The sequence below is a fragment of the Miniopterus schreibersii genome (assembly GCF_964146895.1).
Source record: "Miniopterus schreibersii genome assembly, chromosome: 18".
NCBI lineage: Eukaryota > Metazoa > Chordata > Mammalia > Chiroptera > Miniopteridae > Miniopterus > Miniopterus schreibersii.
The window spans coordinates 2,972,139-2,989,093 of record NC_138121.1 but is presented as its reverse complement, the minus strand read 5'-3'; the positions used below and the strand labels follow the sequence as shown (position 1 = coordinate 2,989,093).

General features: G+C 55.8%; 3 protein-coding genes across 9 annotated transcripts in view; 1 reads left to right on the top strand and 2 right to left on the bottom strand.

Moving 5' to 3' along the window:
• SHANK1 (SH3 and multiple ankyrin repeat domains 1) overlaps nt 1–16,451 on the bottom strand; it is a 72,893-nt gene extending 56,442 nt beyond the window's left edge. Inside the window, exons 1-3 of the mRNA XM_081117769.1 lie at nt 16,410–16,451; nt 15,187–15,226; nt 1,544–1,603 (exon numbers count right to left, since the gene is read on the bottom strand). The gene's annotated coding sequence lies outside the window, so the exon portion shown is untranslated. The remainder of the gene's footprint in view (nt 1–1,543; nt 1,604–15,186; nt 15,227–16,409) is intronic.
• LOC308547425 (uncharacterized protein) lies at nt 557–16,700 on the bottom strand. Of its 7 annotated transcripts, XM_081117763.1 has the most exons (6): nt 16,410–16,454; nt 15,187–15,226; nt 11,409–12,549; nt 1,686–1,754; nt 1,544–1,603; nt 1,337–1,440 (listed from the first exon to the last, which is right to left on the bottom strand). In XM_081117763.1, the coding sequence occupies exons 3-4, from the start codon at nt 12,534–12,536 to the stop codon at nt 1,713–1,715; spliced, it is 1,170 nt and encodes a 389-aa protein (XP_080973889.1). In that variant the 5' UTR covers nt 12,537–12,549; nt 15,187–15,226; nt 16,410–16,454; the 3' UTR covers nt 1,337–1,440; nt 1,544–1,603; nt 1,686–1,712. The 7 variants fall into 7 exon arrangements, with proteins under 7 accessions (XP_080973888.1, XP_080973889.1, XP_080973890.1 ...); XM_081117762.1 differs by lacking the exons at nt 1,337–1,440; nt 16,410–16,454 and adding an exon at nt 557–666 and having other exon boundaries at nt 12,976–15,193; XM_081117764.1 differs by lacking the exon at nt 15,187–15,226 and having other exon boundaries at nt 16,410–16,486.
• Nucleotides 4,853–9,261, top strand: ACP4 (acid phosphatase 4; the record flags this gene model as incomplete). Its single annotated transcript, XM_081119085.1, has 11 exons — nt 4,853–4,957; nt 5,028–5,132; nt 5,206–5,292; nt 6,109–6,255; nt 6,535–6,633; nt 6,707–6,802; nt 7,810–7,942; nt 8,022–8,104; nt 8,529–8,653; nt 8,893–9,071; nt 9,146–9,261. 11 exons carry the CDS (start codon nt 4,853–4,855, stop codon nt 9,259–9,261), a joined length of 1,275 nt encoding a protein of 424 aa, XP_080975211.1.
• Nucleotides 16,701–16,955: the final 255 nt, after the last annotated feature.

Genomic DNA, 16,955 nt, shown 5'->3' with positions numbered 1-16,955 from the left:
ACTCCTGTGAAGGGTGGAGAAGAGCCAGGGGCCTGGGGCGGGCCAAAGGTAGCCCAGACAGGGAGGTGGGGAGGCGAGGGGGTGCGAGCAGCAGGGCCCCTCCCCCTTTCCCCACCCTCAGAATCCTGGTCTGGGGGAACCCACTCTCCCCGAGGCGCGGGACCAGCTTCTGGCTGGGAAAGCAGTCCGACACTGCCCCCACGTGGCCACTCGAGTATTGCAACCAAGGTCTCCTCTAGGTAGGACGGCGGAACCGGGACGCTCGAGCGTCAGCGGCACCGGTACCAAGTAGGCGGGAACGGGCCCAAAGTGTTGGTAACCCCCCCCCCCAGCCAAAATGGTAGTAAAACTATGATTCCATCCCTAGTTAGAATTTGCTAGGCCTTTCCCAGGAAACCCAGCATGTTTGGCCACCTTATTAAGAAGCCGCCTTCTCAGATCTCTAGTTGAAATGAAATGGTTTCTTTTTTAAAAGAGAAAGTGGGTAAAACTCAACCAAAGGCTGAGGTATCACCCAGGGAATTCCATGTGCTGGGGGTGGAGGCAGGGAGTGGGGAGGAGCCTGTTACCCAGGGAGCCCGTAACAGACTCTGTCCTGGGTGTCTGGGTGTCCTGGGTGCAGGAAGGGGCACTGACAGTGGGTGTTGAAGGTTGAATAGAAGTTTGCTGAGAAAAGAGAAAGATGTATTGCTATAACAAAAAAGATGATAACTTAAAGACCATTTGCCTCTTACAACTTCCATTCTCATCTTGGATCTCAGGCTGTCCTTACTGTGGCCTTCTGGGACCCAGGGGAGAAAGATTTTTTAATCTTTGTCTGACTGATAAGAAAACCAGGACTCAGAGAGCAGGAATACAATCTGGCAGGTGGCGAGTCGGCACTGCTCTTTTTCTCCTCTATGCTCTTGCACCCAAAGTTGGAATACCCTTCTCCCTATCTAAATACTGATAGACTCCTACTCATCCCTCAAAACCCAGCTCAAATTCTGGGCCCCTCATTTCAAACCTGAGAGTATGGGCCCCCAAGCCCCTCCTCCCTCAGACCCAGGAGCCCAGGCCCCCAGCCCCTCCTCCTTCACACCCAGGAGGCCAGACCCCCAGCCCCTCCTCCCTCAGACCCAGAGCCTGGCCTCTAGTTCCCTCCTCCCTAAACCCAGGAGCCCAGGCCCCCAGCCTCTCCTCCCAAGACCCAGAGCCTGGCCTCTAGTCCCCTCCTCCCTAAACCCAGGAGCCCAGGCCCCCAGCCCCTCCTCCCTAAACCCAGGAGCCCAGGCCCCCAGCCTCTCCTCCCCAGACCCAGAGCCTGGCCCGCAGACAGAGCTGGGGTGGAGCTGGCTGTGCTGATTGAGTCACATTTATTTGGTCTCAGAGGCCACAGTCATGGTGGGCCAGAGGCAGGGCTCTTGGGTTAAGCTGTCCCGTTTCTTCTCATCGCTGAGCCTGAGAGAGGAGGAGAGACATGGGGAGGAGAGGCCAGGGTGCTAACGGGGGACCACACCGACGGAGGCCTGGAGATCTGAAGCCGCCCTCTCCCTCTGCTCACCTTGTTGAAGAAGTAGATGGAGGCCAGGATGGTGAACACAGCGATGGCCAGTGTTACATTCTGTGGGGAGGGAGTCAGAGGTCAGGGCCCACCCCCGCCTCCCCTGCCCCAGCCCCCCCTTCCCCACCTGATCTGCCCTCACCTCTTGAAAGTTCATGGCCATGGGTCCTCAGCCACACCCTGGCTTCACCTCCCTCTGCGTTTCTGGGGCCTTTGAGACACAGAGGGGAGCTCAGCCACCAGAGCCTGAGAGGGGGTTGTCTAGGAGACCAGAATGGTGGCCGTGGCGATGGAGAAAGGCATTCTGGGTAGAGGGGACACTGGGGCAGAGGCTTGGGGGCGGGGAGGGGATCTGGGTGCAGAATGTCCCATGAAGTATCTGAACTTGGCATCAGGACATTTGAGAAACCGGAGTCCAGACCCCCAACACCACACTAAGGAGTCTGTCTCCCTCCACCCAAGGGTGCTGGGGAGCCAGGCGGGCTGCGAGCAGGGCAGGCAGGGTCGGCCCGGGGGCAGGAGGAGCTGCAGCAGGGAGAGGTGGCCTGGCGCAGTTTTCCTTGAGAGGCGCAGCCGAAGGTGGACCCACATGCCGGAGCCTGGTCACCGGTTTTGGGGGTGGGCGAGGCAGTTATAACGGCAGAAATCGTGGGGTGGCAGCAGCTTTCCCACCTCTGGGCCATAGGGAGCCCGTCTTTGTGGATTCGTCTGCTTGCTGAAAGTTGTTTCTAACCCCGTGGCGCTGTCGTCATTTGTGGACATTTGTGGAGATCTCTCTCTCTCTCTCTCTCTCTCTTTCTCTTTCTCTCTACCTCGCTCTCTCTATCTCTGGGTACCTCTCTATCTATATCATATATATATATAGATATACTCAGGCATATATAAAAAAAATATAGATATATATTATGTGATGTATTTCCCCTAGCAGCAGTGATCAGTGTTCGCTAACTCAGTGTCCCTAGTGACTTCATACAACATAATCGGCTGTGAAATGATACATCAGGGCGCCAACTAGAAAGTTCCAGAAGACAAGACATTCACAAAACAAACAAACAAGAAGCCCAAAGGCAGGTGGACTTTCTCTGTATTGTAAAAAATCCATGAGAGACATGTGACCGGGTTCGATGGGTGATCTGACCTGGGTCCTGCTTTGGACTAAGCAGCCGTAAATGATGTTTAGGGGGAAATCGAAGACGTTTGAAAGGAGGGTGGGAATCAGAAAGGAGACATTAACTGGAAGACACAGGTTACAGGACTGCATGTCCAGGATGATCTCATTTTGGCAAAAAGCATGTATATGAAACAAGTGCATGAAAAATCTGGAAGGGTCCCATCTGGGTCACAGCAGAGCGCGGCAGGCACAGCTCGAAGGGGTTTAACGGGAGAGAGTTTAACGCAGAGGCAATGCTCGGAGGCGGCTGAGGGCACAGTGCCCCCCGCTAAGCAAAGCGGGGAGCCGTTACCACCCTGTCAAGGGTTTGTTCAAGTCCTGACGCCGGGATCTGTGAATGTGACTTTATTTGGAAACAGGGTCTTTGCTGATGTAAACAAGTTAAAATGAGGTCATAACTGATGTCCTTGTACGAAGAAGAGAGACCCAGAGACAGACACAGAGAATAAGAGAGACCCAGAGACAGACACAGAGAATAAGAGAGACCCAGAGACAGACACAGAGAGTAAGAGAGACCCAGAGACAGACACAGAGAATAAGAGAGACCCAGAGACAGACACAGAGAATGCCACGTGGGATGGCAGCAGGGGCCGGAGCGCAGCGTCCAGGGGCAGGGACACGAGGGTTGCCAGTGACGCCCGCGGGCAGGGGAGGCCGGGAACCAGCCCTCCCTCGCAGCCTCAGAAGGGACCAACCTCCCTAGGCCTTCATCTTGAATTTTTGGCCATCAGAACCGTAAAAGAATAAATGTCTGTTGTCTAAGCAGCCCAGTTTGTGATCATTTCTTTTTTTGTTAATCTTCACCCAGGTATTTTTTTCCATTGATGTTTAGAGAGAGTGGAAGGGAGAGGAGAGAGAGAAACATGGATGTGAGAGAGACACATCAATTGGTTGCCTCCCACACGCACCCCAACCAGGGGAATGGAACCCGCAACCCTCGGTGCGTGGGCCGACGCTCTAACCACTGAGCACACGGGCCAGGCCATGTGGTCTTTTCTGACGGCAGCCCTAACAAACTAACACACAATTCCAGGGAGTCAAGGGGCAGGAGAGGGACCCATGTCGCCTGAGCCCCAAGAGACAGGGGCCCGAGACGGGAGCTACGTGACAGCCAGCACCCCGTGTCCTTGGAGCTCCCGCTCCCCTTAATAGCTGACCCCAGACAGACTGCAGAGGGCAGGGGCCCAGGACAGAGTCCTGCCTTGAAGGCAGAAAGTGGGCGGGAGGGGTGGGTGGGCCTTGGGGGAGGAAGCAGGACGCTTCTCGGGGTTTGCCTCTCTCGTGGGCTGAAACAGGTCCCTGAGATGCCCGCGTCTGTCCTAATCCTACAGCCTGGGGATACGTCTTCTCACCTAGTGCAAGGGGCTCTGCAGAGGCGAACCCGTTAAGGATTTTGAGCCGGGGCCTGTTTTTCTTCAGGCGGCAGCATAGGCCGGGCCTTACACACGACGCAAATTTATTCCTCACGGTAACGGAGGCGGGAAGGCCAAGACCAAGGTGCCGGCCGGTTAGGGTCCAGCTTCTGTCCTCTCATGGTGTGAGGCGCGAGGGGGCTCTGTGGGGTCCCCCTCAGGAGGGCTCCGCCCTCACGACTTAACCCCTCCCAAGGTTTGAACGGAGCCTGTCTTACTCCAGGGCGGCTCTGGCCAGCTGTGGGTGAACATCCTGCTTCTCCACCAAGCCCAAGAGATCCTCAAAGGGGCACAACATTTAAGGGTGAAAAAGGAAGTACAGACTTGGGGTGCAAGGCCTGAGATGAGAGCAGAGACTATGCGTCTGGAATGTGGGCGGGCATGGAGGTCTCCTGGCCTCTGTGCCCAGGTTATGGGCACCTGGGTTCAAATCCCAGTTTCGCCTGCCTCTCACCAGCTGTTCCCTCAAATTACTTAACCCTGCCGTGCCTCAGTTTCCCCATCTGCACAGTGGGGTTGGTGATAACCATATCAGCCCCTCCTGAAGTTGTGATAAAGATTAACCAGGTTAGTCCACGGGTTAATCTGAGGCTGGGAAAGGCTGGGGCGGCCGGCTCCGGAGGCCTGCTGGGACCTGCTCTGTGGGGGTGCGGGGGAAGGTAATGGGCAGGTGGGACTGCCTGCAGCGCAGACAGCGGGCTGAGCTCAGCGTCTGGCTGCATGGACATGGCCGGGCCAGGGTTTCGGGGCCACCCCACCAGCCCGCTCCTGCTCCTGCTGCTGCTCCTGCCCCAGGCCCTGCCAGAAGGACCCCTGGTGTTCGTGGCTGTGGTGAGATGCCCCCACCCTGGCCTGGCTCCTCACCTCGCCGAGGCGGGCCCTGACCTAGTCCCCTCCCCAGGTGTTCCGCCATGGTGACCGGGCCCCGCTGGCCTCCTACCCCACCGACCCACACAAGGAGGCTGTCTCCACCCTGTGGCCGCGCGGCCTGGGCCAGCTGACCTCGGTAAGAAGCTGGGGTTGGGTGCAAGTGGTGGGGCCCCGCAGGGAGGGGTCTGCTGAGCCTACTCTGTCCCCAGGAGGGGGTCCGCCAGCAGCTGGAGTTGGGCCGCTTCCTGAGGAGTCGCTATGAGGACTTTCTGAGCCCTGAGTACCGGCGGGAAGAGGTACTGCCCTGTTGACCTTCACTTGGCCCCTGACCTTCCACCTCTGACCCCCACTGACACCAATGCTCTCCTTGCTCTGGCCTTTGATCCCCACCAACCTGATCAGCACCCTATGTGATCTCTGACCCTGAATCACTAACACAACAGACCTCTGACCCCACCCCAATCAGTCACACCTTGACCTCTGACCTCCATCAATCTGGCTTTATTTTCTGGCATTTACCTCTGTCTTCTTACTCTCACTGACCTTCTGACCTCCACCTTTTCACTCCAAAATGACCACTTCTGTCTTTGACTTTCATTGAATCAATTTGCCCTCGTGACCTCAAACCTTTGACCTCTGCCTTTCATCAAATCTGACTTTCTTTTCCTAGCTCCAATTCTGTCTCCTGACATCCCCTAATCAGGATCATTCCTCCTTACCTCTGACCTCTGATCCCTGATAGACATGGACTGAACTCTGACCCATGACCTCCATCCCACTCTCCTAACCTTGGCCTCCAGCTTCCAGCCAGCATCCATTCCGATCTTCCTTTTTGACTTTCATTGACTCAACTGATCCCCTTAATTCTATGCTCCCACCCAACTTCTGACATCCAACCAGACTGCTCCTGCCACTGACCTCTGACCCTTGATCCCAACTTCCAACACTGGAGCTCAGACACTCAAATCTGCCCTGATATTTTGACTCCTGACCCCTGACCTTCTACTCCAAAGTGAATCCAAAGCTTTGGGTTTGCCACTGCAGCCGACCTCTGACCCCGCCCATGGTGCCCTTGTGACTATTGCCCCCTCACCTGCCCTCTCCCACCTCAGGTCTATGTTCGCAGCACAGATTTTGACCGGACACTAGAGAGCGCTCAGGCCAACCTTGCGGGGCTGTTCCCTGAGGCCGCACCGGGACGCCCTGAGGCCACCTGGAGGCCCATCCCTGTGCACACAGTGCCGGTCACTGAAGACAAGGTCAGGAGACTGGACAGGGCCTGGGGTGGGAGGGGTGGAGAAAGGCAGAGCCCAGAGATGACCAGAGGCTTGGAGAGGAGGTGCCGGGCTTGGTAGGACACCCCCTTCCGCCCCCCGGAGTCTGAGTTGGAGCAGCAAGACCTCCCCGGGCAGAGTTGTCCAATGGGTGAGCCACTGTCCCCATGCTGCGCAGCCAGGTCCGGGGGAGAGAGCCACACAGCCCTGACTTCCCCACCCCCAGTCATGCTGCTGTCCTCTCTGAGCCTCAGTTTCCCCCAGTTGCTGAGGTTCCCCATGCGCAGTTGTCCCCAATACCATGAGCTGCTGCGCGAGGCCACGGAGGCAGCCGAGTACCAGATGGCGCTGGAAGGCTGGACGGTGAGCAGGGCCGGCGGGACGGGGCAGAGAGGAGTAGTGGCAGTCCCCAGGCTCACCTGCCCGGTCCACCCAGGGCTTCCTGACTCACCTGGAGAACTGTACGGGGCTGTCACTGGTCGGGGAGCCACTCCGCAGGGCGTGGAAGGTTCTGGACACACTGATGTGCCAGGTGAGCCCCTGCCCCACGTGGTTAAGGGCACCCAGGTTCAAATCCCAGCTTTGCCGCTCAATACCCACGTCCCCCTGGGCAAGTCACTTAACCCTAGCGCCTCGGTTTCCCCATGTGCACAATGGGGCTGGTGACACCCATGTGAACATCACCTGGGGGTTCCTGGGAAGATTAAAATGGATTAACCCGCCCTGACTGATGTTGCTTAGTGGTTAGAGGGTTGGTCCTCGATTTGAAGGGGTCAAGGGTTCCATTCCCCGTCAAGGACAGGTACCTGGGTTGTGGTTTGCTCCCCCGCCCTGGTGGGGGGCCAGTGCGGGAGGCAACCAATCGATGTGTCTCTCACATCAATGTTTCTCTCTCCCCCCCCTCCTTCCCTCCCTCCTACTCTCTCTAAAAATCAATGGGAAAAATATCCTCGGGTGAGAAATAACCCCCCTCCAAAAAGAAGGAGCAATCTACACAATTCACGTAGAGCCCCTGGCACTCTGTGAGGCTGGCACTTGGGTTTGAGGCTACATGCCTGCAACTCCTCCTTCCTGGTTCCATGATCCAAAAAGCGCCCCAACCCAGATGCGGGCAGCAGGAGCTGACCCGAGGCAGCGCGACGCTCTTCAGAGGCTCGGCTCCCCACCTGAGGGCGGGCTCCTGGCTGCACGGTGGGGGGGCTGGCAATGTGCATGGTTAAGGGGCTGCCCAGGCCCTACTGCACGTTACGAGGTATGTGGTATTAGCACCATCCGAAGGGTCCAAACTCCCAGGCATCTGAAACACCTCTGGCCCCAAGGGTCTCAGATAAGGGCCTCTGAGCTGTGGGACGATGGCGGTTACTGTTAGTAACTGCTACTGTCCAATCGCAACCTCCTGACCGCCCCCGACCATGAGGGGCTCAGATGGGGGTGTGGAGAGTGTTGTAGGGAATGGGAACAAGCAGACGTTGGGAGGGTGGGAGGGGACCACAAAGAGCTCAGGACATCCCGGTCACACTGTCCTCTCTCTCCCCCCAGAGAGCCCATGGTCTCCCTCTTCCATCCTGGGCCTCCCCAGATGTCCTGCGCACGCTAGCCCAGATCTCAGCTTTGGATATTGGGGCCCACGTGGGCCCACCCCGGGCGGCAGAGAAGGCCCAGCTGTCAGGGGGTGAGGTGTGGGGTAGGGCGGCTGGCAGGCCTGGGGCGCCTCCCTCTATGGTCCTCAGGACCCTGTTCTTGCCCCTCAGGGATCCTGCTGGATGCCATCCTTGCCAACTTCTCTCGGGCAGAGCGCCTGGGGCTGCCCCTCAAGATGGTTATGTACTCGGCTGTGAGTCTTTGGGAAGGGAGGTGGGAGTGCCCCGTGAGCGCAGGGATGAGGGAGATGGCAGTTTGGGTGAGGAAGAGGCTGGGGTCTCGATGGAACCTCAGCCCTCTGTATTGGGTAACTCATAGCTGCAGGTAGATCACTAGAGGTATACCATCTGGAAGGAGGGAGGAGACAGTGTTCTCACAAAGAATTCAGCTCTTCTAGGACAGGCTGTTGAACTGAGCTGTCCAATCATGTTTTGCATCCATTTGACCAATCTTTACTAAGTGACTGGTGTGACTGCCTCCAGGGTTAGATTTGGGGGCTGGGTTCCTAAGGGGTCTGGGGCCATCTGGGAGGCAGCTGGATACAGGAGTGCGGAGTGCAGGGAGAGAGGACATCGGGTGAGCACCCAGGAGCAGTCTCAGGCCTGATCTGCCCACAGCACGACAGCACCCTGCTGGCCCTCCAGGGGGCCCTGGGCCTCTACGATGGGCACACCCCACCCTATGCGGCCTGCCTGGGCTTCGAATTCCGGAGGCGCCTTGGGGACCCCGACGAAGAGGCAGGGTGAGGAGGGGTGGTACCTGGGAAGGGGCGGGGCAGTGCTTGCAGGAGAAGGGATTGGGCAGGCAGAGGACACATTCCAGGCACCCGCCTGGAGGGGGAGTTGGCCAGGAAACCATCGGGAGGTTGACAGGGAGTCAGGAGCTCGGTTCCTCCATTCAGATGCTCTGGTCTGGATTTAAGGTCAGTGGCTGGGGATGTGAGGAGGGGCCTGCCTGTCACCACATCCTCTCTCCCTGCAGGAATGTCACCGTCTCCCTCTTCTATCGCAATGACTCTGCAGGCCTGCCCCTGAGCCTCAGCCTCCCTGGATGCCCAGACCCCTGCCCACTAGGCCACTTCTACCAGCTGACTGCCCCAGCCCGGCCTCCAGCTCACTGGGTCCCCTGCCACGGCTCCCGTGAGCCTGCCACTCCTACTGGTGAGGCCCTGGGCGTTGGGGTGGGAGTAGGAGAGGTAAAATCCAGAGACTCAACCCTCCTGTTCTCCCTGCAGCTACCCTGGTGCCAATGTTGGCTGGGGCTGTGGCCGTACTGGCGGCGCTCAGCATAGGACTGGGTCTGCTGGCCTGGAGACCTGGCTGCTTGCGGGCTTGGGGAGATCCCGTGTGAGCCACAAAACCAGCACCCCTTCCCCACTGCTGACCCTGGACCACAACATGTGCGCTCACCCACTGCACTGGCTCTCGTGATTTACTGTGTGTCTGTGTGTGGGGAACTGGGAATGCTTCCGATATTGGAAGCCAACAGCTGTTTTGCAGGTGTGTGCACTTGTGTGCATCAGTGTGCACAGGCATGTACATGGTCTCCACAAATACACACATGTGGTTCGGGGGTAGCTGTTGGTTTGAATGTTTCTGCACTTTAACATAAATGTGCAGGGTGCCTGCATGTGCTGGTACGTCTGTGCATGTCTGTGTTGGTATGTGTATAGGTGTGTGATGAGTGGGTCTAGGCGTACTTCTGCATTTCCCTACACGCATGGCAGCACGTGGTGAGGATGTGTCGGGATATCTGTAGGTACCATGTGCACATGATAGTTAACAAGGCTGAGCCTGCTAGGTGAGTCCCTCTTTGGACTCAATTCTCTAGAAATGAGTGCCACCTCTAGGCCTCTCTGCTCCTGGGGTGGGGGTCAGGACTGTCTTCTACAGGGGGTTCAAGGCCTGGCCCCAAGGCTGGTCAGTACTGAGACTGTGTGATTCTAAGCAAGGGATCAGCCTCTGTTGCCCCCACTTCATTTGGCACAGCCATGACTCAAACTCCCCAGACCCGATCAATTCTGAAATTTACCACTGGGAACCACTCTCAGGGCTGCCATAGGGCCACTGAAATAAAATGTATTCAGGTTCCAGACACACTGGCCACATTTCAATAGCTCATCAGCCACCTGAAGCTGGTGTGCTGAACACACTTAAAGCTACTGCACAGATCACAGGAAACCAGCAGGCCCTGTGGATGCTCCATGTGACCCAGGTGCAGGTCTAGGCCAGTAGTTATGCTCCCAGGAGGGTAGGCTCTGCCCTCCCCACCACAGGCCAGGCACCAGGCTTGCTTGTGGGAGGTCTCCATCCTGGCGCAGCCTTGCCACATGTGTGGTACCATTGGGCAAATGTGTGAACACCCCAGACTAGGATAACAGGGAGGTCAGGGGGCTGGTGTGCAGTGGGCAGTTATTGACTAGGTACCCATTACAGGGGGTAGAATTGGAGGATCAGAGGTGGGTGTGGGGGGCTGTGGCTAGAAGCAACTTCCAGCTACTAGGATCCCCCATAACCCTCTCCTGGAGAACACAGGGTGCTAGGTCCCCTGGACTGAGAGGAAAAGGCTGAGGCTACTAACATAGCCTCACCTGGAGGACCTACTCCTGGGGAGCCCCGAGGCACCCCACCATCGCCCCTGGTGGCACAGTGGTCATAGGTCGTGGAAGTGAAAGGCTGCCATACCCCAGAATGCCCTCTTGGGCGTGCGACAGGACCCAGCTTCTCAGACATCCAAGGAAGACCTCACTGAGTTCTCTCAGGTTTCCCTGTCCCAGTGCTGGGGGTGGCTCCCAGGGCCTGAGAGCACAGCCCTATCCTCAGCAAGAAGGCAGCCAAGAGACAGGGGCCTGAGGCCTGTGTGTGTGTCTCCTGCGCCATGTCCAGACCCCTATCCATGCCCCCTGAGGGTTCTGGATTCAGCTTCTCATGGGGGCCACACCAAACACCACAGTTCACAGGCAAGGATGCTCGCTAAACCCCCACCTCCAGTGGGATACTTGGCCCCAACACCCTCAACCCAGAAACTGGCCAGAGAGCACACATGCAGCTAGAGACACTGGATAAGACTGGCCTGGCTGTCCCTTCCCCAAGTGAGCAACCAGCAAGTCTGCTTTAAGAGGGAAAGGCATTGCCCGGCCAGGTGTGGCTCAGCGGTTGAGCACTGACCTAGGATCCAGGACATCACGGTTTGATTCTGGGTCAGGGCACATGCCTGGGTTGCAGGCTTGATCCTCAGTTAGGGGAGTGCAAGAGGCAGATGATCAATGATGACTCTCTCATCAATGATGTTCCTCTCTCTCTCCCGCCTCTCCCTTCCTCTCTCTGAAATCAATAGAAATATATGTAAAAAAAGGGGAAGGAATTACAATAAAGCCTTAGAGAAAAAACAAGACGAGAAAAAGGAGTGTCCTTAAAAACAAAATGCTGTATATGCTTAAAGTGTTAAGTAAAAACAATGCATTAAATAAAACAGAACATAACAAAAATGGTACAAACTTCTTGTGGTGGGCCATGAGGTCTCTCCGCTGGGCTTGTAGTGCTTTGGGGGCCCGTGGGCAGAAAGGCGGGTGCCCACCCACCATGCCATTTGGGCTGAAATGTAAGAGGTGGGCTGGGGTCTCTAAGAAGCCACTGTGTGCCCAGCCAGCTCACTCCTGTCCTCCAATTCTGGCCAGTGACACTCATGGGGTGGTTAGGGGGAAGGACACCTTCTTCTCCTGGGCTCCTCAAAAACTGTGGGGGTGGCCTGCCCACAGGAGGCTCAAGAGCAGGTGGGCAGTTCCTCATTCCATCCTGGGGCCTCTCCGGGGGCTTTGCATCTTCTCCTTGAGGTCCCAGCTCCCTGCCCTGCTGGCTGCTCTGGAAACTAGGGGCTCCTAGCCAGGGCCCAGGGGCAGCTTCTATTCCTCTAGCATGTAGGCTGGGAGGCTGAGACTGCTCGTCTTTGATGTACAGATCCAGGGGGACCTGGGCGGGCTCCTTGTCCACCCTCTCCTTGGACATGCCTTGGCTCCGGAGCCAGCCCAGATGGTCCTTGGGCTGGACTCTGGCCTGGATCTCCATCACCACCTCCAGCACTGTCATGCCCTTGACCAGCAGGCTGCCCAGAGAGAGCCGGTGCTCAGAGGACCTGGCCAGGGCCAGCAGGCGCTGCTGCAGGCCCTTTGTGAAGGGCACATCATCGGGCGCAGGCCATGGCGCCTGATCAGATGCAGGCTTGCGGTAGATCCAGTCCAGCATGCCCAACTGGCGGGCAAGCTGGATGCCTTGCTCCACAGTGAGCCACGGCCCGAAGGGCAGCTCGGTGACCTCAAAGTGCACAAAGGATTTCCAGCGCTGGCGCCAGGCCTGCAGCAGCCAGGTGAGCAGTGTCTTGCTGCCACCACGCAGGCCCTTACAGAGGCAGTTGAAGATGGTGTCATGGGTCAGGTCGCCCAGCAGTGGGAACTCCTGGGAATTCAGGGGCAGGGCTGAGCCACCCTGGTCATATACCCGCAGGATCCAGGTGATCATGGGCTCCTCAGGTATCTGCTTGAAGCGCTGAGAGATGGCCAGGAGCTCGGTGTATGTGTGGTAGTGTTCTCCCAGCCCCATCTGGGTGGGCACCAGTGCAGTCTCGGCCATGGTCACGGGTTCCCTGGAGGGGAATAGCAGGAAGCCTGAGGAGTGCTGCTATAGGAACTGCAGTCAGGGACACAGAGGCACTGGGGGCAGGGGAACAGTTAACAGCCTCAACACCTCCCTGGACCTGGGGACCCTCAGACTCCAGGGTGTCAAAAGTCCCTGGGGGCACAGTGTCCTCATGGGAGGTCAGAGCCCAGTGCTGGAACATCACTGGCCCCCCAAGCACTGACTGACAAAGGATGGATCCCTGCAACACCCCCACCCCCTCCTTTATAAAGCTCCCTCACTCCTCCCACATGCTCCATAGTGTTACTGTGACAATTCAACGAACTGAGTGCTTAGAACAGAGGTGGGGAACCTTTTTTCTGCAAATGGCCTTTGGGATATTTATAACATCAAAGTAGCCTGCTATATTTGGTCAAATATTTAATTGACTCACCCCTAATGTGATGGCTGGAACTGCTTCTCTTTGGTGAGGCGTGTGATGTTAGCTGGTATTGATGATGTTGCTACTCGCAACTGCTTTTCCAGGTTTGCGTCGGTCAGTCTGGAGCACTGTCGACTCTTTGTGATGGTAAGTTTTGAAAAGAACTGCTCACAGCAATAAGCTGTTCCGAACACAGATGCATATTTCAATGCATGTCTCCTCAGAGTGGGAAACTCGTCACTGCTGATGTAACGTTTATAGAACTCAAGCAGTGGGAGGTTGTTGTACCTCGCTTTCAGCTCGTCATCGCTCTGTAGCTGAATGATTTCGTGCTGTAGGTTATCAGGCACATCAGCTGGTTCCACGTTGAACGGTGTAGCAAAGATGTTCAGTTCCATCTGTTTACTTTTTATGTCCCTGAATCTTTCATTCAATGCCTCAGTCAGTTTCGCACATTCACCAGCATATTCAACCGTAGAGGAAGGCTTTTGTCCTTCCAGAGTGGGGAAATGCACTGTGTTATTCCTTTCGAGCTGCACTTTCCACAGCCTTAATTTAGCTTCAAATGATTTCACATTTGAAAGCAGGGAGCTGAGAAGCTGGTTGGGGCGCTGCAGCTTGACGTTCAGCTCTGAGAGGTACTTGGTGATGTCCACCATGAACGCTAGATCACACAGCCATGTGCTGTCACTGAGTTCCCTGACAGGTTTCCCCTTCATCTCCATGAACTGCCTGACTTCATCCCTTAGTTCATAAAACCTCATGAGCATGCTCCCGCGACTCGGCCACCGTACTTCACAGTGATAAACAAGATCACCGTTCTCAGAGTCAAGATCATTCAGTAACTCCTTAAACTGGTGGCTGTTAAACCCTCTGCTTTTGACAAAATTTATGCACGACACTACTGTTGACATCACATTGTTGAGCCGCAATGACTGTGCACAGAGACTTTCTTGGTGTATGATGCAGTGACATATAATTAAATCACTTGGGTCAAGACTGAGACGATTCAGTTCTTTCTTGACAAGTGCAATTAACCCTTTCTGCGAGCCAACCATGGCTGGAGCTCCATCTGTAGTAAGGCCACTTAACTTTCCAAATGTTAGCTCAAGCTTTTTCATTGATAAAACAAGTCTCTCAAACAAGTCCTCACCTCTTGTAGCGCCATGCAAGGCTTCCAGTGACAGCAGTTCCTCTCGTGTGTCAAACTCTGCAGTTATCCCACGAACGAAAATGGCCAGGTGGGCAGTATTTGTTATGTCCGTTGTCTCAAAACAAGCCAGAGAGAAAAACTGAAAATCTCCTGCAGAATCCTTCAGTGTTTTTTCAATATCTTGTGCTAAATCAGTAATCCGATCTGAGACAGTTCTCCGAGACAAACTAACACTCTGAAACAATTTTACTTTGTCCGGTGCTAACAACTCTGCAGCAGCCACCATGCACTCTTTCACAAACTCTCCCTCTACATGAGGCCTCAGCTTCTTTGCGATTAGCTCGCTCACTACGTAACTTGTCTGAATAACGCTGTCTCTGTCACAAGGAGGCCTAGTGAAAGCGGCTTGTTGTGATTCCAAACTCCGCTGAAGAGCACTGATTTTATCCAGACGCATTTGGCCTCCCAATTCATTGAGTTGAGCATGTTTCGAACTGTAATGATGCTCCAGATTGGCTTTTTCCATTACTGCTAATGCACTGCCACAAACTAGGCACACAGGTTTGCCTTTGACTTCAACAAAAAAATAATCATTTGTCCATTTCTCTTGGAAAGATCGACACTCTGCATCAACTTTTCTTTTCTTTGCAGTCGCCATCTGTAGGACGTCACACCACCTAAGTTTTAGTAACTATCCAGTGTGTGCGGCCAGCGATGCGATTATTTTGCTTTGATTCGTGTTCTAATCCTGCATCTTGGATTTGGGACATATCCAACAGTTCTATCATCGACTCCTGAGATCCTTTCTGTGTACTGAAACCCTGAGGCATGGGGAAAGCAGAATCTCTTTGTACTCACAGGTCCTCACCTGTGGAACAGGGACAAACAGCCCAGTTCACAGGGTTACTGAGGCAGAAGGAACTAGTGCTTAGCACTGCACCTGGCTCAGAGTGGGTGCTCAGCATCTGTCTTTCACTATATCAACATTACCATAACTTATGTCTTACTAACTAGAAATTCATAACCTCAAAATGTAACATGCAATAGAAGGGTATCTCTTCTGTTCTTACCAAGAGGGATGGTGGGGCTGCTGACTCCTGGAGGAACCACCTGCAGGAAGGAGTTGGGGAGGGGACCAGGTCAGTGGGGTGCAGGGCAACCACCGTCCCCCATCCACACTTCCTCAGAGCCAGGGCCCCTCAGACCCCCAGGTGTCAAAGGTCCTGGGGGGCACTGTGTCCTCAGGGATGATCAGAGCCCAGTGCTGAACATCATGGGAGCCCCAGTCCCTCTGCAACCAAGCCTCAAGGCCACTCACTTTCAGGGGCAGAGACCATGCTAAGAGCATTTAGACACTGGGAAACATTAAGGGAGACAATGGCATTGTCATTAAAAAGAAAATGTTACTTCAGGAACACAAGCACTAACTATTGCAGATAAAATAAGAAAGTTACTTTCAAAACACTGAGCACAGATAACGCAAACATGGTGACGTTACAAATGTCAAGCTTATGTGTATTTCTCGTATGTCTGAAGATTTGCAATAATAAAAAAGTAAAAAGGGGCATGAAAAAGAACCGCATGGGACAATGGCGAAAAGAGGGCGATGAAAGGGTGGGAAAAACCTTCTCACCTGGGACATGATAATGCTTTGGTGGGGAGATAGGCCTTAAGGGCCCATTAGCCCTGAACAAACGTTAAACGAGCTATTCGTAGTGCCTGGGTCGATATGACTCCTGAGGGTGAACGAAGGCCTGGTTTGCTTTCTCCTAAGACCATTCCTCCGCGTCTCAAAAACCAGGAACGCGCTTAGAGGCCCCACTCCTACTATTTCCTTCGTGATCCTACTTCCCCCCAGGCTTTGCTGGAGGTGGCAAAAAATGCCAGTCGCCTGGGTTTGAAAAAACAGGGGAGACGTGGAAAATCTTAGAAAAATTCCACGTCACACGTCGGGGCCTCCGCCCCCCAAGAAAGATGCACAAGATGGCGGAGGCCTGCGACGGGGGCGCAGACGTGGCGCAGCCGGCGGCGGAGCAGACAAAGGCGGGGTAGACCCGGCGGCCCCGCTCGCTCCGGCAGGTCCTCCCCACTGCGAGCGCCCCAAAGAGCCGCCACCCGCCCTGCGGGAAACCCGCAGCGTCGCCTCCGAACGCGACCAGGGGCCGTGACGAAGGCCGAGACCCCAACCACGCGACAATGGGGCCACCCCGCCGCCTCATTACACGCGCGGCCGGGACCCCGAAGCGCCGCTGTACAGGCGGAAAGGAGCTAAAAGCTAAGAAAAAAATCTCACCTGACTTTGCTTCTTTCTCCAAAACCGACGCACTTTCCCTCGCGTCCCACTTTACAGCGCGCTCCGCTCGCAAGGCCCCCCCACGGGCCAGTCTGGGCTCCGCCCAGAGGCTTCTGGTAGGCGCGCTGGTGCCGGAAGCCGCTCTTCAGGGCTCGGGGAAGGGACAGCGTGTGTCTCCATTATAATCTCCCTGACGGGGACGGAAGGCGTTGACCCCGTAGGTGGAGAATAAAAGGCCACGAAATATCGCCGTCTGCTGTCCTGTCCTGAGCGTCAGGCAACTCTGTGGGCGGCCCCAATGAAGGACCGTGAAAGGGAAGGACCCCTGGCGGGGGCGGGGCCAGGAAGGGAAAGCGGCGTTGCCCTGGCTACCGCGGAGGATGAAGGGGCGGGGCCGACCTAGGAGTGTTCCCCCGCAGAGCGGGAGGTGGGGCCAGAGCTGAGATTGACAGGGGGCAGTTCTGGGAAAGCGCCCGCGTGGCGAAGAGAGGCTGATCCTGGGCGTGAGACCCGGGGGCTGGGCTTTAGTTGGCGGAGCGGGAGCGG